Genomic DNA, 22742 nt, shown 5'->3' with positions numbered 1-22742 from the left:
CATGACTCATTCCAGGCTTCTCTACCTGCAACTGTTTCCACCGGATGTTGATCTGCTCCAGGGCCCGAGAATTCTCCATTGACAAGTGCACATCAGAAATGGCAAGTTGATGGGCCAGATCATTCACCAACTTCATTCCATCTTTCACGGGGGAGATTTCTTCTTTGAATAGCTGTAGAAACAGGGCCCAAGTCCCATAGGAGACAGGGAGTGGGAAAGAGGAAACATTAATCATTCACTGAAACTCCTCCCTCTTCACTCAGAGATTTTGTCTCAAAAGTACAACCTAGGTGCTTGCCTATTAGGGCAACAGGACTAAGATGTGGGTGGCTACTATCTTTATCCTCTTCCTTTCCTACTCTCAGAAAACATCAGAGAAAGAGAAGACAGTAGAATGACAGAGGCGACTCTAGCTAAACCAGCCCACAAGTTCAGAACATAAACTGATAGGCACAATTGTAGTACATGTCAACAATGGAGTCTCATCAGCAGGAACATTGTTAAGGTCTGGGAAGAGTTTCAGGTCTCAGGGTGGACTGTAGCCAGGTGAGGGTATCTGCATACCTTAAGAGTCTGGATGTGGTCAGGGAGTGAATCAATGAAGAGATCCCCAATGGGCTCCCAACTGGCTCTGACTCCCTCAGCCTGGGTCAGAGTAGTGCTTAATTCCTCCATTGCCCCTTGGATCTCCAACAGCTGCTCTAGAGTGCGCTCAATATGGCGGTGCTGATCCACACAGCGGGCTGTCAGCTTTTCCCATAGTTCACTAGCCACTGTTGCCTGCTTCCACACAAAGCGGCTAAGATTCTGGATCCGCTGTCTGGGAGAGGTCTCTGCAAGGGCAGGCAGGAAGCCAGGTCAGGCCAACCATGCAGCGGGATCCCAGGAAAAGACAGGGACAAAGACAGCTCTTTGTAAGATGTGCATGTGTGTGTGCATGTGTGTGTATTTGTGCATATATTTATATACATGCAAATACATATTTTTCCATGGTTGAACTCCTTTTGCACATTCAGGGTTTTTTTTTCAAAAAATCAGCTTTTTATTTTGAGATCATTATAGATTCATATACAATTGTAAGAAACAATACAGAGATCTCATGTACTCTTTACCCCATTTCCCCGAATGATAGCATCTTGCAAAAGTATAGTACAATATCATAACCAGGATATGGACATTGATGTTATCCACTTATTTTGTTCAGAGTTCCCCAGTGTTACCCATACTTATGTGTGTGTATTTAGATCTATGAGATTTTTTCACATGTGTAGGTTCATGGATTCACTATCATAGCTAAGAGATCATGTTGTTTTCCATCTATTATATCATAGATTTCCACATGTTCTTAAAAAATGAGTAAGGTATATAGTGAGTAAAATATTTTAAGAGGCACAGTGATACAAATCATTCAGAGTCCTATTCACATGACCCTGGAATGTGATTTTGCATTAGTGTCTGCAGCTCACTTCCATCCAAAGAAGGGGTGCAAAGAAGGTGTGAAGACCCAGCCAAGGAGAGGTTAGTATAGCTTGACCAGTTTTTCCACCTAGGTTCCTAAACTATAGGTTACCTCTTCCTACCTAAGACCTCCCCTCCTCAGAGGTAGATTTAGAGTCCTAAAACTCCAGGATATTTGGAACTGTCCTGCTGTCTCTTGAGCTTGTCCTATCTGAGGCCTATTGGGCAGTAAATTGTGTACCAGCCTCCTTTTGAGGGACTCAAGGTAAATGAGAGGTTCAACAGCATTGACAAAGGGTTCAATTAACACAAGGCTATTCATAGCCAATCTAGGAGAATTGAAGACTCTTCTGGAAAAGAGGGCTTGGTGGGCCACCACTCAGACCTAATCACCACGGAACCCAGCTGCCTTATGTGAATCTAGACCTAGAGTAGCCACTCTATTGGGGGGGGGGGATGGAAGCGGCCAGAAGTCATCAGGGTCAGTATCAGTATTTACTTATCAAACATCACCACCTACCTTTTTAGATTTTAAAAAGTTTTTTTTTTAGTTCCGGGTTCATTAGAGCATTGCCACATGTCTCTATGTTGGAATAAAGTAGTATGTTCTTAAAAGACATATTAATAGTTTGATTCACTGAGCCAGTTCAATGCATTTCAATCTTTTGTTTATTCTTTTTCATGCCTCATTAGAAGACCACACATGATGCTCCAGAGCCACATACAGCTTTGGGTCACACACTAGTCTCCTCTGCTCCACCCTCTAATCTCTTTACTTTTTCTTGCAGTATGAATCTTGCTCCTCGCCAGCTTTGGACTCCTAGGAGAAAACTATCCTCCTAGATAACAGCTGAGAAAATGAGTTGGGAGAGGGCAGGAAGGTGTTTAACAGTTCAGAGTTCAAGAAGGGGAAAGAGAGAAAGACCACCCACCTTTGCTCTCCAAACGAGGCTCCTCTAATTCCTCAAATGGGTGCTGGGACAGAAAGGCCTGAGCTGACTCCAGCACAGAGTAGATATAGGGGCCTCGAGACTTGACATCTTCCATAAAGGCCTGTGAAGTTTAGCAACATGGTCAACAAGGAAAAAAAGTCTTTCAATCACTTTAAATTCCATCCTGCAATGGACAATCTTTCTTCTCCTAAGTGTAACTTGATCCTTTGGCATTATCATGTATCTTTGGGTTACCCAGACAAAAAGAGGTACAATATTCCCTATGGGCAGAATAATTCTGACACTGGGATGTCTATGTAGTTTTAACTGGGTCTGTCTATGCCACAGGGTAAAGAGAAATGTGGGATTTGGGGCTGGAGATCTTGCTTCTCTGCAAGACTCAGAAAGTCCCCTGTAAGGGGCTTAGAGAAATCAAAATGAGAATGGGCAGGATTTATATTAAAATTTTAATTAAATTTTTTTGTTGAAATGCACATAGAAAAAAAGTACAAAAAAATGTACAGCTCAATGAATTTCCATAAAGTGATTCCATCTCTGCAACCAGTACTGAGATCAGGAGACAGAACTACACCAGCATCCCACAAGTCTCCCTCATGGCTCCTTCTGTTCATAATCTCATCCCCTCTACTCCCCCAGTAATCACTATCTTGACTTGTAATACCGCTGATTAGTTTTTTCATTTTTGAATATTATATAAATGGAATCATACCATATATATTATTTTTGTATCTTTTTTTTTGCACTCAACATACTGTCTTTAAGATTCATCTGTGCTGTGGCATGTAATTATAGTTTATTTTCTTGTTATATTATATTCTATCCTGTATGAATTTTAATTGTGATATGATTGTCATATAACCTTGTATAATTTTAAGGTATATGACATATTCATTTGATATGTTTATATTGCAATATGATTGTCATTGTAGCATTAGCTAACATCTCTGTCATTCCAGGGCATTCTTTATTTATTTTTAAGAAACATATATTGTTTTTTTCTGATTATAGAGGTGACATATGTCATAGAAATCTTAGTAATTTCAGAAAAGTATGAAAAAAATTAAACAATTTCATCACCTAGAGTTAACTACTGTGAGTATTTTGATATAGTAACTTCTTATATTTTTATATGTATGTATAAACATCTATATAGATTTTTAAATCTACCTGTATATGGTTTTATACCCTGTATTTTTTCTTAATATTACATTATGTTCATTTTCCCATGTTCCTATTAAAAATCAGGGCAAGATTTTAAGGGAGGCCAATATTTGATGGGAGGAATAGAAAGGAAAGTTTAACTTTTTCCGTGAAGTACTATCCATAGACTAAAGAGACTGTACATAGCTTCCTGTTACTTTAAGTGTCTAAACAGAAGCTGGGTGTCCATCTGTCAGGGTATCACAAAAGAGATTAGAAACTATACACCACGGCCTCCATGATTCTAACCTACCACATGTGTCTCCTTCTCCTGTTGCACCAGGGCCACATCCCCTTGTAGTGGCAGCTGAGCTGACAATTCCTCATCCTTTTGGCTGAGCCAGTCAATAATCTCTTGGAGAGGGAGCTGAAGCTTTCCACTGTGGTCTGAAAAGGCCTCTAGGCGAGCACTGCATACAATGGGTAAGACCAGTGATTTTCAATCTTCTTAAGTGGTAAAACATTTTTTTCCAAACAAATAACTTATGTGGAACGTTAACATATAAAACATATTAAAGAGGAACTGTGCTAGTTGAAGTGGGAGGAAGTCCGGAGCCCTCCCTCCTACCGACTCACAGAGACACCTTCCCCTGGTGCTCAGTGCTAAAATCAATGGGTAGGACCATGAGTGGGGAGGTATCCCAAACTTAACCACTTAACATGTCACTTTGTGGACATCAGTTAACACAGTTGGGTGCCCAGCATCACGCTGGGAAGGGCAGGAAACTGAGCAAGGCATTAGAGGTGATGGCTGTCTGCTTGCCCTCTTGCCCAGGAGGAACTCCAGTCATGCCAAACTGCTCTTCCTCAGAGGCTTCTCCTCTGAGCAGGAGAGGACACAGTAAGCGGAAAGGGCAAGTCTAGGGATTGAGTGTGGCACACATAGGAGGAAGCACACAAAAATAAGAAGACCAAGGGTTCCAAAGGATGATAGCAACAAAGGTTAGAGGTTTAACATATGAAATGTGAAAAATGTGTACTGTATAATCATCCTTCTCTGCCTCACCTGATAAATGAATTATGAGCTGAGGTCCAAGTGGTAAGATAGGCTATGTGCAGCCATTGAGCTCATTCCCCTTAGATGACAATAATAATTATTCATTGTCTCCCTACCACCTGGGCCAAGCCGTTTAGCTACATTTTTGCTTCCACTAATTTTTAGAGCAACCTTATGAGGTAAGCACTACTATTGCTCAGAGAAGTTAAGTAATTTGCCCAAGGTTACACAGTTAAGTCATTGATAGAGCTATGATTTTAACTTGGGTTTGTCCAATGCCAGAGTCTGCATTCTTTCAACTTCTTCACATTGCTTCATCCCAACTAGAGCCTACCAGAAGCCAGGGGTTAGGCTTTGATAATAGAGAGTGGAGAGAAAAAGTATATGTGTGTAAGGAGGGGGAGGTTATACAGAGGGGTACAGAAAAGAGGAACAACTGATATAGAAACTGTCTTCCAGCTCTTACTGACTTGTCCTTAGTATGGGAGAGGGGTGGGTGGGTTATATAACCAATGAATAGGAATAGAAGGATGAATGGATGGGAGAGAGAGCAGATGAGATCTACTAAGATAGAGGACAGTTATGAGAACAAGAGGAAGAGAGTAATCATGTGCTTCATTTATACACCAGTGCTTTTCATATCAGAGAACATTTTCGTATCTTATTTGAATATTCACAACAACACTGTGAGGTAGTTAAGACAGTTATTATTATTATACTCCTTGAAAAAACATCCAAACAAATGGGAGCTAAAATTCAGATAACCCAAACCACTTATCCAAGGTGATACAGCTAATTAAAACTGAAGCTCAAGTTCAAATCTCCTGACTTCTGATCCAAGGTTATTTCCCTAGCACCAGAGAAGGAAAGGGAGGAAAAGGGAATGGTGAGGCTGATGAGATGGTGACACATAGGCTGAGAGGAGATTGGCAAGCTACAGCAGCAAAAGGAGCCCAACGCCTTCAGAGCATGGTCCCTAGGTCCTGTTTGTAGAGGCCCGGCCTTACCGGAGATTGTGAGACTTCTTCTTGATTTCATTCCAACACAGATTCATGGCTGGTGATTTCAAGGGTCCAGTGGCACCAACAAACCCGTTAAACAGCTTTGGGCTTAGGCAGGAAACCCCAGCACCATCCTGAGGAGGTGCAGGGGAGGTGGCAGCAGCTCTAACCTGGACAGAAACACAGACATCCTGTGATCCCTGGTGTATGCCACACCCTGCTCTGCACCAAGCCAAGAGTGAGAAAAGTATGAAGAAGGGGAGAGAATGGCTTGTCCCATGGTGTATTCGGGAGTGAGATAAAGGAAGACTTAGTGGCTCTGTTCATTATAAGATCCTTTCTTGGTATAGGTCGGTCACATACAGCTGTTGACTACTATCATTATTACTCCTGTTATTGTAAGTTATGCCAGGACTGCTGCCTGAATAGAATCCTGGAAGTCCTCGCATTAGGTAAGAGCTGTTCAGAATTGCCCAAACACTGGCAACCACAGCATTCAAGGTGAGCTATAGGCTCCTATTTTAGGGTCCCATAGTTTATTCGACCTTCTGGAAAAGAAAGCTGAGGGGCTGCCCCATAAAAATTCAGAGAGAGAGAGACAGAGAGAGAGAGAGAGAGAGAGAGAGAGAGAGAGAGAGAGAGAAAGGCAAGTGCAGACCAGCTAGAAAGAGCAATTTGTAGTAGATGTCCTACTCCCTCAATAAATCTAGTCCTTGATGTCCCCTCTACCTCTACTCAGCCTGCATTTCCCATCACAGTCAGGAAGCCTGGAAATTATCCTAAAGAGTATTGTTTATCTTCGAGGGATTGAGAAAGGGCTAAAGCAGCATTTTGGATCCTGATCTCCAAAGGACTCTGACCAGAGTTGGCAGTTAAGAGGACCAGCCATGGAGCCTGCCAAAGTCTTGCTTTGGGCCCTCAAGCTCAGAGCCCATCACTTGCTCACCTTGTTGGGTAACGTGGGATTTGAGAAGTTAGCTATCTCCAGCACAGTGCCAGGACTGCACAGCTGAGATGGGGGACAGTCAAGGGTAGAGGGAGGGACAGTGTGGAGGAGGATATCTCAGCTGAATTGCTCCATGTAAATCTGGGGAAACCCACCAGCATGCCTACCTGTCCCCATGCTTGCCTTCTGTGGAAAGAACATGGTCCTATTGGTAGCTGAGACTCTCCAGTCTCCCTTTCCCCCAAGACTTCTTTCCTATACAAGACTTCTGCCCCACAGGCAATTTAGGAAACTGATAATCCCATTAAAACCACAGCTTGCAGCAACATACTGAAAGGGAAGTAAGGGAGTAGATAGGCTCTGGAGCAAAGCTCTGAACTTAGTCACCCTGTGTTCCCATGAGTTAATCTTACCTGTGCTGCCTGGGTACTCCATTGCAAGATTGAGTAGCTCCATAATTATCCCTCAGCATGAATCTGAACCCAGAGCCTGGTGAGCCACAGGCAGAGTCCTGACAGGCTCTGGGCAGGCTCCCTCAGAGGAAAGGAAGAGCTGGTCCAGGCCAGGAGGCAGGAGCTGTCACCCTGTTTGTTTACTGACTTCCCAGGAATCTGGAGGGGGCGGCTATGTCAGGGCTTAGCCCCTGAATCAGAGCTTTGTCTGTGGAGAATTCTGGCTTGCTCCCAACTGGGCCCGCCACACCGGGGCCTGGAGGGCCCTCCTAGGCTGGCAAGGTTGGCAGGAGTGGGACTGGGCATTCCATGGTGCTGAGGAGGGTATGCGGAGGGCAGCTTCTGTTGATTTATTTTCCCTTGCTATGGAAGACACAAAGGACTCACTCTGCCTCCAGGCCCGCCCTTCCCTGTGTGGAGGAAAGGATCAGACCACTTTGATGACAAACCTCTAGTATGTCATTTCCCCAAGAACTGGCAGAATGATGGCCTTGGAAACAAGCCTTGTCTTTGACTAAGTAAGTGTCCTCAGAGGCAGTGAAGGATGTGTGTGGCACACCTGAGGACTGAGTCACGGGATAGCAGGATCAGGTTGTTGGGCAGCAGATTTATCTGAGCCTATGGTAAAAATGTGGGGGTGCTCTGTCCCGCCATTAGGAGGCAGACACAGTGGAGGTAGTATCATATCCTCCCAGACCTCTCACTGCACCCTAAGGCCAGGGGAAAACAGATAATCTATGGGCATCCCCTTGGACCTCTCCAGGGGAGGGAGAGAGCAAAATGGAAACAGTAGTTTCATATGGGGATCCACTGTCAGGGAAGCTCCTGTGCCTTGCCTGTGCTGCCCTGGACCCACTGATCAGCGGGGCAGGGCCCCTTCTTGAAGCAACCATCTCTTCCAGCTGACTTGCCTGGGTAAAGGTTAACATTCTCAAACTGGGCCTCCACCCCTCAGCACTGAGGGAAATACTTCATTTTTACCAAAAAGGATTCTGTTTCCACCCTCATTTATCTCCCACAGAGTCTTCTGGACTTTCCACAATTCCACATTGTTTTCATGTTGAAGCCAACCTACAGGAATAGTTGGAGCAGCTGCCTGACCCTTTCTGAGGGTCTGGGGTGGATGGGGGATGGCAGTGGATGGCAGGCCAAGAACAGGGAGTGGCTCTAGCTCTGAGTCACAGCTTTGCTTATGCTGGGATAACTGGGTTCAAGCCAATCTCATGGAGTTCTTAGACTAGGAATGCCCCAGATTTAGAAACCGCCCCTTGTGACCAACTTGCCACAACCAACTTGTCCTGGTTCAGAAGGAAGCACCCATGTTGAGCTGATTCTGCCCATGTTAGCTTTTCATTCCCTCCAATCTTCTTCTTAGTTTCCAAAACCGCACTTAACTCCCTTACTATGTCCCTTCACCATGTTTTCCCCTCCTTGTTCCCCCTTCTACTCACAAGTCCCCCTAGCAGAGCCAGGCACATAATAGGCAAATAATGAACTGTAATTGTTTTCTTTCCCTATCGATGGCCTATATCTAGTCAAGATGTTTGCTTCTCGGCCCCACTCCACACAGGGCTCTCTCTTCATCTCTTTAAACTTTAAGATAAAGTCAGGGCTTTGGTGAAATAAGAGAAGTAGCTGAACAGTGCCAAAGGAGAAAGTTTGGTTCCACTATTCTCAATCACAAAATAAAGCCCTCAGGTCCCTGTGCTTAGGCTGTTAAGTTTGGAGGGGCAGACAAAGAGCAAGGCGAGCCTTTTGAAAGGGCCTAGGTTTCTCAATTCCATGATCCTATGAAAGTCCCACTCTGAGGAAGGGGTAGGTACACCAAGGGTCTCTAAGTTATCACTGGCTTTGAGAATATGTTAGGGTCAGCACTTTCTCTCTGGGTAGATGTGGGAAAACAGCTCAGGAGGATTTCAGTCTTATCTTTAGACCTTGACTCTCTCTCTCTTTATTTTCTTCATATATTCAGCTGCTGACTGTACTCCCAGCAGGGACTCAGCACCACAGCCCTTCTGTGAGATACTAGGAAACGTAGTACTTTCTCACACCTCCATGGCCTCTGGATCCCAAATATTGTAGGGCAAGGCAAAATATGCTTATGCTTCTTCTTTGTCCACTCAACTTTCCTGTAGACCTCTTTATTGTTAGGAAAGGAGGCTGCCCTCTTGGGATTACTACCTCTTACACATTCTCTGCCCACCCATCAACATATACAGGCAGGCACACACAGCACCACCTCTCCAATCCTAGAACAGAGAGAGAGGAGAGGCAGGTATGAAGCTCAGGAGATTCTTAGTGGGGCTGAGTTGGGAGCTTCAAGTCAAACTAGGAACTTGAGAGGAATAAGTGGAAGTAGAGAGAATATTCTACAGATACAGAACATGAGATACACCAAAGAGAAGCCAAGGCAAAAGAAGGTCCTACTTTGCCTAGGCCATGTTCTGAAGGATCACGCTCTTCTGGGACCCCAACTTGGGAAGTTAACATGGAAGCCATCCCCCTCTCGCTCAGGTGGACCTTTTGGCTTGCCCAGCTCAACATGCTTCCTTGCCCCATGCCCTCCATAAAAGGCCTCACAAGTGACAATGGATGGGCCAGAAAGAAACCCCATGCTATCCAAAGGTTTTATGTATATCGAGTATCCCTGAACCCTAGAAAGCATAGACACCCACAAGAACATACACGGATCTCATGTTCACCCTTTCTCCACACATCTTTCTTTTGTTGTTGGCCTCTTACCTGAAGCTGAGGACAGGCACTTCGGAGGCTGCTGTTATGATGGAACTGGTCAGCTTCCCGCCAATCATGACATCTTGGGAAGGTGTAAGGGCATCCCTGCATGACCATAGGTTATGTCAGGACCAAGGCTCATGGGGGGTGAGTATGGGTAGTGCACCAACCGTTGCACATAAGCACCTGGAAGAGTAACAAGGAGAAATTTAGAGTTGAGACCTATAAAAAGCTTATGAATTCAGCACTTACCCAGAGGAGCCTTGATCAGTTATGTAAATAAGTATTCAAAGCTTACTAATTTATCCCATAGTTTTTTCCGGGCCATCATGTAACATAACAGACTTTAATTATTGATCAATAAAGTATTTATTGTTTATCTATTGTACTTTGTGCTAGAAACACAAAGATAATTTGCTGTTTGAAATCTCATAGCCTATGGATGGGGGCAGGGGAGATACAGGGGCAGACATGTAAGCTGATAATTTTTAAAAACCCATTTATGTGGCAAATGCTATAATCAAGGTTTGACCAGCAGGCAAGGGGAGAATAGAGTGGAGAGCAACTAACTCTATCTGAGAATGTAGAAAGATTTCAGAGAGACTGCATTTGAAATGACTCTTGAAGCATGAGCAGATATTTGTCTTTGCAGAGAAGGGGAAAAAAGAAGAACAGTCCCTGTTCAAGGGTAAATGTCACAAAAGATTTAGAATGTTCAGAGAACAGTATATTCATTATGGCTAGAGTTTAAGAGGCACAGAGATGAAAAAGACATGCTGCCTGCTCCTGAGGAGTTCACATACAGAGAGAACAGATACGGGGAAAATTGGACCATAAAGTGTCACTTGCATTAATGACAGAAGTATTGATGTGATGGAGTGAAGGGATAGATGAAGTGAGTTCTACCTGGTTATGTCAAGAAAAGTCTCCCTAGAAAAAATGTACTTGAGGTGAGTCATGAATGAGAAATTGGATTGTTATTAGACAGATAAAACGAACAGAAAAAAAAAGACATTAAAAACAACAGCACAGAAGTAAAATGTGTAATGTGACCAGATTATAAGGTAGGTGCCTTGTAGGGAGTAGCAAATGAGGTTGGAAAATGAGACTGTGGCCAGATTGAGTCATGCCTTGAATGACAAGCAGAGGATCCTAGGCTTTCTCTTGTAGACAACAGGGAGGCACTGAAGAATTTAAGCTGGAGAGTGACATGACCAGATTTGCATTTTAGAAAAGGCCCTCTGGTTGCCTTGTGAAGTGATTCTCCCAGGGGAAGAACCCATTGAGTAGCTGTTATAATAGGGAGGCTGTTGTGGTAAGGATGGAGCAAAGAGCATGGCTATGAGATACACTGAAGAGGTAAAATACATTGGGCTTGCTGATCAGTTAGATGTGAAATGAAGGGTAGAGAATGTTGCCAACAGCAAGAGAGAAGAGGCAGGAGAAAGAGAAAATTTGGTGAGGCAGGGGATGTAATAAGCTATACTTGAAACATAGATTTATATTATTTTATTTTTAGAGTCATGAAAATATAGTTTGAGCATAGCAATTTTATTTTTATTACTTTATTTTTAATTGATTTATTTAATTCTCTAATGTCACCACATATTTGACCCCTTTTATCTCATCTACCTCCCTCCTTCTCCCTCCCTCTCACCCTCTGTTAACCACTAGTCTATTGTCCATGTCCATGATTCTCTGTTTGTTTGTCCTGTTCGTTGGTTGCTTTTAGGTTTATATCCCACATATAAGTGTTATCATCTGATTTTCAACTTTTTCTGTCTGGCTCATTTCACTTAGCATGATTATCTCGAGGTCCATCCATGTTGTTGCAAATGGCAGTTTTTCATCTCTTTTTATGGCTGAGGAATATTCCATTGCATATATGCACCACCGCTTCTTTAGCCAAGTGTCGTAGGACACTTCAGTTGCTTCCATTCCTGGCCACGGTGAATAATGTTGCTATGAATATCAGTGTGCAGATAGCTTTCCAGATATGAGTTTTCAAGTCTTTGGGGTAAATACCCAGTAGAGGTAGATCAATTCTTAGTTTTTTGAGGAACCTCCACACTGTTTTCTATAGTGGCTATACCAATTTGCAGTCCCACCAGCAGTGTATGAGGGTTCCTATTTCTCTGCATCCTCTCCAGCACTCGTTTTTACTTGTCCTGTTGATAACGTTATTCTAACAAGTGTGAGATGATATCTCATCATGGTTTTGAATTGTATTTCCCTAATAGCTAGCAACAATGAGCATCTTTTCATATGTTTGTTGGCCATTTGTATGTCTTCTTGGGAGAGGGGTCTGTTCAGATCCTCTGCCCACTTTTTGATTGGATCGTTTGTTTTTTTTTTGTTGTTACTGAGTTGTATGAGTTCTTTGTATATTTTGGATATTAGGCGCTTATCGGAGGCTTTGCTTGCAAATACATTCTCCATTTCAGATGGTTGTCTCTACCTTGTTGATGGTTTTTTTCACCGTGCAGAGCCTTTTAGTTGGATGTAGTCCCATTCATTTATTTCTGCTTTTACTCCCCTTGCCTTTGAGGTCAAATTCATAAAATCCTCTTTAGGTCCAAGGTCCATGAGTTTAGTTCCTATGTTTTTTTTTTTCTATGCACTTTATTGTTTCAGGAGACATAGCTTTAGATATAAAGAGCTAAGCTTAAAAGGAAGATATGAGTGAAAAGTTACATTTTCAAACCAATCGACGGCATAGTGAATATACACAAGTATGATGGGAATGGAAAGCAAAGACAACACTTTCAAATAATAAAAGTGACACCTTTTAGTGCTAGGCAAAAACACGCAAACCCTGATCCAAAGGGTAGAAAGTGAACATCTCTGACTCCTGATTCTGATGATTAAATAGCTACCACTGTTTCAGTGGTTCCCAACACTTTAGGTATAAAGGCCCCTTCTTAAGATTAAAATAAAAATCTCACTTCACCCACTCATACCTACAATAGATGTCCTTTTAGTACTTACGGACTGAGAAAAACACTTATTCATTTAAAGATCTGTAGACTCCTTGCATTAAATACCTTTCCCTCCTCTTCAGGGGTCCGTGGTCCAAAGAGTGGAAACTATTACAGATCATGGAGGTGCAAGAGTTCATGGACACTTTATTGTAGCCAAAGCCCCTATAGATTACACGGCTACATATCTCCTCATCTGCAAAACAGATTCCCAAAGAGTGCCCGAAAAGGTGGCTTCCCTCTGATCCAACATCCATACAAAAGAATTGGTACCTCTGATAAAAAGTATTGGTATGGGTGTGTTATAAGCATGAAGGCTACAAAAGGCTTGCTTTCAGACACCTTTTTATATTAACATTTTGATTTTTGCTGATTATTCAAATAGTGTATGTCCTTTACAGAAAAACTGGAAAATACAAAAAATCGTAAGGATGAAAATAAAACTAGCCTATAATACTACCACCTAGAGATAATCATTACTAATAGGTTAGAAGCCTTACATAGTTCTTCTATGAAAAAACACACTTTTAAAATAAAATTTTCATCATATATGCATCATTCTGTATTATGCATTTTTCATTTGCCACTTATATCACAGTTATTTTAGAATGTCACTAACTATTACTCTAAAACATAATTTCTAATGGCTGCAAAGGTGATAGAGAGCTATGGTTGAGGCCATGGGCTTTGGCATCTGACAGACCTGGACTCAAATGCATACTATTCACCTATTAGCAGTGTGGCCTGGGACAAGTTAACCTCTCTGAACTTTGGAGTCCTCATCTGCAAAAGGAGATGACAACAGTACTACTCTCATAGAATTGTTCTAATGATTAAAATTAATAATATATTTAAATAACTTAGGATAGTGTCTGGAAATAGTATACTGCTCAATAAATGTTAGCTACGATCATTGTTGTATACTATGCCATTAATGAATATATCATAATTTAACAATCAGACATAAGTCACACTGTAATAAATAGCCTTTTGCACATTCATAATTTTTTCCTTAGGATAATTTCCTAGAAGGGAGAATTCCTGGATCAAAGTGTATAAACCAACTTCAAGCTTGTAATTGGACACTTCTAAATTGCCCTAGAAAAGAAGTTAGATCACTTTATACTACCACTAGCAATGTATGAGAGTGCCAGTTTCCCAGCACATTTTCCAACAGTGAAATAATCTTATTTTAAAAATATCTTTGCCAAATTTGTAAATGAAAATGGCATCTTGAGGATTACTTTGTAGTTCCTTAATTACTAGAGATGCTTAATTTTCCCCTACATTTTTAGTGAACAAGTGTATTTCTTCTTTCATGAGCCATCTATTTTTATCTTTTGAGATTCACCTCTCTACAGATTGCCTTCCTCACCTGATGTTAAATTGATGGTTCACAAACAAAAATAAAACAAACTCAGGTGTCAGAGAACTTGGATCTTCAAATCTCAATATAGGCAGAAAAGGAATAAACTCCTTCTAGTCCTAGCATGACTATCTTCTGCTATTTTCAGACTGTCACTGACTGTGACTTCAAGTCATTTCACCTCTGTAGACCTTGGCTTGCTGATCTGTAAAATGTTCATCTTTAAGAGTTGCCACACATCAAAACCTGAGCACTCCCTACATTTGTATAGCATGCTTTTGTATCCTGTTGTATTAGTTTTTCCTGATCCTCAGTGCAACCTGGTAAGGTTGTCCCAGTCAGAATTATGATTCCATCTGACAAATGAAGATGCTAAGAAACAAGTGAACCTGGGCTTTCTGACTGCTGACTAGTGGTCTTTATTCTACACAGAGATTCTCCTTTCTGCTTCTCTACCCCCAACTTGTCCCAAATTACCATATGTATATACTGAATCTCTTCCTATTCCTCCTTCTAATTTGCAGAGGCTGTGAAGAATTGGAGATGAATCCAATTTGGTCCCCAACTGGTCAGGTATAGGAAATAAGACATATAAACAAAAGAAATATAACTTAAGGGAGAAAATTATTTACATGGCAAGTGGGATATAGAAATCATACTGTGAGAGCCTTCACCTTAAGCTAGAGGGATTTAGGATATATTTATCGCAGAGATGCTTTAGAGCTAAGGTGAGAAAGAATATATGGACACATGGAGTAGTGTGGAGGATGCTTTTGGGATGGAGCTAACTCTTCTGTGCTCTCCTCTAGGGTTCCTGATGAATATTGAGCTGTGGCTGTTTGTCAGTAGGAATACACTTTTCCTGGTTCTCAATGCCACACACACACCTTTCCAGGAAGACTGGTGGTGGGGGTGGGGGTGGTGGAGAGACATTGTGTCTCTTGGGCAAAGATAAAAGCTTTAAAAACCCATGAGATACCAGGATTCCAGCAGAAGGGCAAGATTATTGGCTCATGGAGGACAAGGTCCATGCCCAATATTTATTTCTATCCCGCATATTTTTAACACAGTGCAAGGCACAGTTGATTTATTGAATTGAAGTCCAGTTAGGTAAGTGTATAGGATTTCAACTTTGTAGGTACAAACCCCAGGAGACATGAAGAAAAAGACTTTGGATTTGTGTGTGTGTGTGTGTGTATAAAATTTCCTTGCATTTCTGTGAAATGATGTATGCAGAATGTTAGCATTTGAAGCAAGGTTTGAAATGGGGGGAGTGTGGGGGGGAACTCTGCAAACAACCTAAATGTCCATTACTAGAGGACTAGTTAAGTAAATAATTGTAAACCCATATAATGGAATTTCATACAGCTATTAAAAACAGAATTAAGAACTCTTTATATGCCAATATGAAGTGACTTCTTAAGATATATTTTAATTAAAAAAAGAAGTGATTAATTTATACTTGTGTTAAAAAAAGAGGAAAATATGTGCTGATATATACAATAAAATATCTTTGGTAATATTACAAAAGAACCTTTTAACATTGATTGCTTTTGGAAAAGGGAAGGAAGTGGCTACTAGACAGAGGTAGGAGAATTCTTTCTATCCCTTTGGGAATTTTCCTTATTTTCCCTCTTTTTAAAACTGATAAATATGATTATTAAAAAGTCCATAATACATACATGTAAAATATAGTGAATTATTATAAAGCAAATCCTAAATATAATCACTGCTCAGATTGAAAAATAGAATAATAACCCACATCCACAAAAGCTCCATGTCGCCAATAAGATATGTAGTTTTTACAAAATATCCTCTTGTTCCTTTTGAATATTCAACCATGTGAACATATTAACTATTTAACAGCTACTTCCTCCCTCTCCCCCTCCTTCCCTTCCTCCCTTTGCACTCCTCACCAAAATGCCATGGACATCTTCAACTGTTTTTTTGAGGACTGGTGTAGCAGCTTATCTATAGCCAAATAAATAATAACAATTAAACTGACTGTATTCCATATTTTATATATATTAACTAATCAATCTACATACATCAAGCTATTTAACTCTATAAAGCAGTTGCTATTGTTGTCTTCATTGTATAGATAAGAACATGGAGGCACAAGGGTAGTAAGTAACTTGTTCAAAGTGATATTGTGAACATGAGATGAGGAGCTGGGCAGGTGTGTCCCAGAATTCAAGCTCTTTGCTGTTATACTATTCTGCCTCTGTAAATTCTAGAACCCATGGTCTGAGACATTGTAGTCACTGACCCCTAGCAAATAGAGAAGATTTTGGCTATGGGCTACCAGGGGGGTGCCCAAGTGCTGACTCAGTCATGCCCTACCCAGGCAAAGACAGGAGAAATTGAGAAAAAAAACCAGAATGCAGTGAGTCTGGAGTCTAGAGTATCATGCAGCTGACAAATCCTACAGAGCATTTAAATGACCTTCCTAGGACATATGAGAAGTTAAATTCTGTTCAGCTCTCTTAGTATGACCTGAGAGCTTCCCCAGTATCTTAAATCTTAGTAAATATTTTTGAATGAATGAATAAGCTCTTTCCACCTATAAACTGGACAAGTCTAGGAACCTGTCCTACAGAAATACCTGCAGAAGTGGACAAGAATGTACACTGCAATATTGTTTGTAATTAGCAAAACTCTACAATCAACTCAAATGTCCATTCACAGAGAGCTAGTTAAGTGAACTATGTCAGAGATGCAACACAACATGAGTTAAGGGTATGGGCTCTGAGCCAGGATGCTTAGGTTTGCATCCTGGCTCCGCCACTTCAGTACAAGTTTGGACAAGCTCCCTGACTCTACTGTGCATCATTCTCCACATCTGTAAAACAGGGATAACAAAAAGGCCTACCTCATAGCCTTGTTGCATGAAGTTAATTCATAGTTTTTGACATGGAGTAAATGTTCTAATCCTATCTATTATTGTAGGCACTCACACAATGCAATATTGTGTAGCTGTTAAAAAGAAAGAGGTAGATCTGTATGCGCCGATTTGAATAGATGTCTGTTAGGTCCAGGAGGGCTCTAGACTCCTCTCTTAGCTTTGTGTGGGAACCAGACCTTGTATCCGGGTTGGCAACACTACATGCTCACCTCACGTTTCACTGGACTTTTCTCCCTTCCCTGCCAATTTACCCACCTAAAATATTCCCACCAAAAAAGCCCTCCTCAAGCCCCATGTATGTTTCAGGACCCCTTGCACTCGGGGCTGACGCCATCTTTGGCTCAGCCCAGCTGTCACTCTGCTCCAATAAACCTTGCTTAATCCCTTTGGCAAACCTAACAATGTCAGATATATTTTTTTAGGTAAAAGAAAACAAGTGTAAGAATAACATGTACAGTAGAACTCCAATTTTATAAAAAACCTTTTGAAAAAAAATCTATGTATGTGTGTATACACAGAGAGAAAGCCTGTGAGGATACATAAAACTGATTAGCAACATTACTTCTGGAAAATTGTATGAAAGGGATTCCCCTTTGACTTTTCAACTTTATGCACTTTGTGTGTGTGTATGTATGTGTGTATGTGTATATATATATATATATATATATGCACATACATATGTGTGTGTATGTGTGTGTGTATATGTATATATGTGTGTGTGTATATATGTGTGTGTGTGTGTATCTCAAGCATTTATTATTCTTGGAAGAAATAAAGAAATAGGGAAGACTTCTAAATTATGAGCAGCCCAGGAAAGAACAGGGCAGTGGAAAGAAGGATCCCTTCCCATAGATTGTAGATTTGTCTTTCCAATCCAAGGTAATGCTGCATTATGGCCTTCTAACAGCACTGCTTTTCTACCTGACAGCACGGAAGTAAGAGATGAGACACACATATCATTGGTACTGAATCTTATTGTGTGTTTCTAATATAATTCCTGTGGTGTAGTCAAAGACCAAGGTTCCGCTTCAGATGCTCTCACTTAATGAATAAATCATGGAAACTCAGATTGTCAAGCTGGAAGGGATGTTAGAGATTATCTAGGCCAACCTCCTCCTTTACAAACAGAAACAATAAAATATGTTCCCGAGAAGTTATTAGTTGTCAAGCAATTTTGAAAAATAAAATTTATTTTCCAGTGATAAAATCAGAGACTCATCCCATGGGCAGATGTTATTCTAAGAGCCAATTAATGCACTGCATCTGAAACCTTTAAATACTGCTGGTGGGATTGTAAGTTGGTAAACAATTTGGGAGAGCAATTTGATGGTAACCCCCAAAGGCAAAGATTCTTACACCCTGCGATGGGACAATTCCCTCCTAGATATATACCTGATAGCAACAGTCACATAAGAATATCTACACAAGAATGGTCATAGTAGTCCCATGAACCAAACACTGGAAATAGCCTAGATGTCCATAAACAATAGAATGGATAAATAAATCGTGGTACATTCATCAAATAAAATGCTATCTGATAGTGAAAAAAATAAACTAGAGCCATATGTCACAATGTGAATGAATTTCACAAATATAGCACTGAACAGAAAAAAAAATTGAGGAAGTCATACCATTAATATAAATGTTTAAGACATATAAAGCAGCGGGGTGTGCTATTTAAATACACAGATATATATAATAAAAGTATAAATAAATGCACGAGAATAATAAACACCCAATCCAGGAAAGGGTTACTCTGGAAGGAGGGAGAAAGGAAGAGAAGGAGAGAGCTTTAATTACAGACGGATAGACAGAGGGTTTCAACTCTACTGGTAATTTTTTTTTCTTAAGCTGGGTGATGGATAATCTGATTTTCATTATATTATTCTTTATACCTCTTCGAATATATACAAATTTTCATAACACATTGTTTAAAAGAATGCAACAAATCCCATGATGAAAGGATAATACATAGTTTTCAGATATGACAAAATACTAAAAAGAAATGGATACAATATAAATGTTGTACTCAGAATGACAGGATTTTTCCTTAAATCTGCTTCATTTTCCTGTGACTAGTTTCACCAGAAGGAACCTGCTAGAGAAGCAGCAGTTGGGCACAATGAACTAAGAACTAGGAGGTTCCACTCTCTCAGATACTCATTGGCTATATGAAGGAGAGCAATTTGATTAACTTCTCAATCTTTTTCGCATTTAAAAAATGCAGTATTGGACTATATCATCTTACAAGTTTTTTTTCTATGTGACAATTTCTCCCAGCTTTTTCGTTTGTTTTTGAGCAACAATTCCCAAAACTGTCTACAAGATGCTAAACTGTTTCACATGTAGAGAAGTGTTCCCTGGTCAAATCGGTTTGGGATATATTGGGTTAAACAAAATGAAACATTTATTTATAGCAGTGTTTCTCAGAACCTTTAATATGCTTATATACAGTGTGATTCTCCAAGAGAATTTAGTTTTAAAGCATTTTCAAAAAATTATTGGACTATAGACTGCACCCTGCATTACCACCACCACCACTCCTTATTTTAAAACAGAATCTATTAACATTCTCTCAGAACAGTGTTCTGTAGAACATTGGCTTGGTAAATGCTGTCCTCGAAGGATTTATCTCACTTGCTATTTTAGTCATTGCTGTGTATTCCTCCCTTGTAAGAGAGGAATGTAGTTTCATAGTATGATTTCCACAGAATGGGTTCTCTTTGAGTGAGTGTCCCTGGCAAGTTTAGAAGTATATTTCTGGGGTTATATTAGTGAGAGCCCATCCTATCTGGCTTTATGGCAGGTTTAACATGAGAAACTTCTGCACAGCTATGGTTTGAAGTGCTGAATCCCAGATGTATTCTCTGTGTCTGGCTCTTGGGCTTTTCTAAGTTTGCTGCTTCAAGGTCCAATCCTCTGCTTTGGATGACTGTGGAGTTGAAGGGCACTCAGAGCTACTTAGCAAAGGACAAACACCTGGGGGAACAACTCTCCTAGAAGGAGCCCTTTTGATGTGCCTTCATCTCCCAGCAATAGTTTTCAGGAAACAGAACTGTAGGGCAGGGGCTGGCCCACCAGGCAAAAACGGGGCTCAGTCTTATTTAAAGAACAGGTCACCTATCACTTCTCACAGCACTACTTTTTTTTAGGGGGGGTGGTACTTAGAATCCCCTGAGGTTCTCTGGAACTATCTCCCCATCTAGATCTTAGAGGGCAAACCTCCTGAGGTTTGTGGTCCCTATCGGGCTTTTTAAAAGGTAATTTACCTGAGGGCCTTTCATCTAGAAACAAGGATTCCTTTGGAAAAGTCAGGAGCTAAGGTGAACTAGACATAGAGCTTTTTAAAGGTTTTCGTTCTTTTGAACAATCAAGAAAACAGAGAGAAAAGTATGTTTTTTTTTCCAGACAGCATGCACCATGCTCTCAATGGAAGCAAGCGACTGCAACTGCTGCCATCCCTTTTTTTTCTGCTTCACTCCACTCCAGCCCAGCCCCAGCCCAGCTACCTTCTTCGATCTAACACCTAGGAGGCCTTCCTACCAAAATCAGGATAAGCCTTAACTGCCCACACAGTCTCAGGCCTGCTTTCCAAGCTGAGGCATTGGATCTGATACCAGGGAAAGGTAAGAAGAACAGAAGGAACCGGGTAGTTGACTTCAGGAATGATAAGCCCGATTTCAAAGGACTCCAAGCTACGATCTCAAGAGTACAGAGGTGCCTCCTGATTACAGGGGGTAGAAAGGAAACCAAAGCAAGAGCAAAGGGAAAAATGCAACAGGGAAGACAGATTAAGACAGGAAGTAAATGCAGAGATGAGGATGTGCCTTCCACCCCTAGGTTAGAACCCACTTTACTCCACAGAAAAGCGCTCCTGTGTCCTGTCCGTAGGCCAGACACTCATTTTTTTAGGGCACCTGCTCCGAGGTCGCCCATGTTTCCTCTTGCCTCCCTTTTCAGCCAATGCTTTCCATACCCCTTCCCTTCCCTCCCAACAGGAGATACACTCAGGGACAAAAAGCATGTCATTGAGAACAAACAAATAAACAAATGAACAAATAAATAATACCCCTCTCCTCTCAAAGAAGCAAACTGTGGACCTTCCTCTTATCCATTAGTTGCTCAAATTGGCTTGAGTTACTATTTCTGGGCATTGTTTTCCCCTCTATGAATCCAAGTGGTGGCCACTTCATTAAAGGTATGTTTTAATGCAAGTTTTTCCCCAAAGGCACACGCAGGCAGCAGGTAGGCTGGGGGGATGCGCGCGCACGCGCGCGCGCACACATACACACACACACACACACACACGCAGCACCTCTGGAGCTTCCTTTCTCTCAATCATTTCCCCTCAGCCAGTAGAAAAAGGGTGAAGCTTAGAAATCATTTCTCCGTGGCCTACCTTCAGAGTCCGTCAGGTCTGACTGAGGAGCAGGAGCAGGCGGCAACTGGGAGCTGGGAGGCCGGGGATAGACTGCCTCTGTGAATCAGCAAAGAAGTCCCTGAGACAGGGATGCTGACAGCTGCTGTATGCACACTCTCCCTCTGTCTCTACCACCTCCCTGCCCTCCTTCTCCTTCTCCTCCTCCTCCCCCCTCAGAGCTGCTCTGTGTTGCTATGCAATCATATCACTAGGACTAACAGCATCACTCCACCCTCAGGCAAAAATACCCTTGACTGGGCAAATGCATAAAAAGCAAGGACAGTTTTGTCAAACTCCAGGAGCCTTGGCGGCTCTCGGAGATTTTAATTCATTAGAAGCAGAGGAGGAAAGCGGAAGAGACTGAGAGGCAGGCAGGGAGAGGGGGAGAGGCTTCCACCAAGGAGGAGGAGACAAAAGAGGCCCAGAGATCAATGCAAGCTGCGGAGTGAAGAGACTGGGCCCCAATTTCCACAGATGAAGCCCAGAGCCAAAGCCAACTTCAGAGCCAGCAGCTGGCAGGGCTCTTTAGTAGCCAGTCCGGGATTCAGTTTCTGTGTCAGAGGTTGAAACACTCAGCTCTAGAATCTGCTCTGGTAGGTACCCAAGGTACAATCTCGGGCCCAGGGCAGTCTGCCAGTCACCCCTAAGTTCTTTCCTCACCTCCTCTTAGATCTACATGTAGAAAAAGCCTCGACAATGAGGAAAACAAAATGGACCTTGTATGATTTAAGAAAATACAGCTCTTCCATGCCTCCCCTCAACAATTACCCCAATTACTCTTCTTCCTTCTATCCACACCAGCCTTTATTCTTTTCACTGTCATCCCTGTTAGAGAGTAGGATCTCCAAACACACTGAGAGACCTGGGTGAAGCCACTAAAAGTATGGAGGGGATTATATCCCTTTATAGAGTACCTAGCACACAGTAGTTAACCTAATAAATATTTGTGGGATGAGTAAATTGGATGTATGGATGGAGAGCCATCAGAAAGCCCTATCACCATCCTCCTTCATAAACATACACACACTTAAAGCCCTAGAAGCTCCAGGCCAAGACAAGGGCTAAGTGTAGCATTACTCTGAGAACAGGGTATGTATATTAGAGAGAGAGAGAAACAGATTGGTTTGGGGGTGGGTTGCTCAACTTCATTGATTTGCCTGTAAAAATTCTATAAGCTCTGATGGCACTGGGATTTAGTTAGAACAGAAAATACTTCCCAGCTCAAAGGACCTGGGACTAGTGTTTAAAAAGTGTTTATAAGCCTGAGTATTATTATTAATATCATTATTATTAAAACCCTCAGCTAAGAAATAACTAGTATGTATGTGTGTGC

The 22742-nt window shown here is 41.6% G+C and overlaps 1 protein-coding gene across 2 annotated transcripts in view; it reads right to left on the bottom strand.

Annotated features, from left to right (window-relative positions):
• DRP2 (dystrophin related protein 2) overlaps nucleotides 1-21741 on the bottom strand; it is a 41762-nt gene extending 20021 nt beyond the window's left edge. For both annotated transcript variants that reach the window (XM_016132189.2, XM_016132193.2), the window contains exons 1-7: nucleotides 21389-21741; nucleotides 9750-9926; nucleotides 5616-5779; nucleotides 3865-4021; nucleotides 2391-2511; nucleotides 565-833; nucleotides 26-172 (exon numbers count right to left, since the gene is read on the bottom strand). In XM_016132189.2, coding sequence (XP_015987675.1) covers nucleotides 26-172; nucleotides 565-833; nucleotides 2391-2511; nucleotides 3865-4021; nucleotides 5616-5779; nucleotides 9750-9857 — 966 coding nt within the window. In that variant the 5' untranslated portion in view covers nucleotides 9858-9926; nucleotides 21389-21741. The remainder of the gene's footprint in view (nucleotides 1-25; nucleotides 173-564; nucleotides 834-2390; nucleotides 2512-3864; nucleotides 4022-5615; nucleotides 5780-9749; nucleotides 9927-21388) is intronic.
• Between the last annotated feature and the right edge of the window lie 1001 nt (nucleotides 21742-22742).

Source organism: Rousettus aegyptiacus, unplaced genomic scaffold (assembly GCF_014176215.1).
Source record: "Rousettus aegyptiacus isolate mRouAeg1 unplaced genomic scaffold, mRouAeg1.p scaffold_m13_p_9, whole genome shotgun sequence".
Classification (NCBI taxonomy): domain Eukaryota; kingdom Metazoa; phylum Chordata; class Mammalia; order Chiroptera; family Pteropodidae; genus Rousettus; species Rousettus aegyptiacus.
This window is presented reverse-complemented; position numbering and strand designations above follow the sequence as displayed.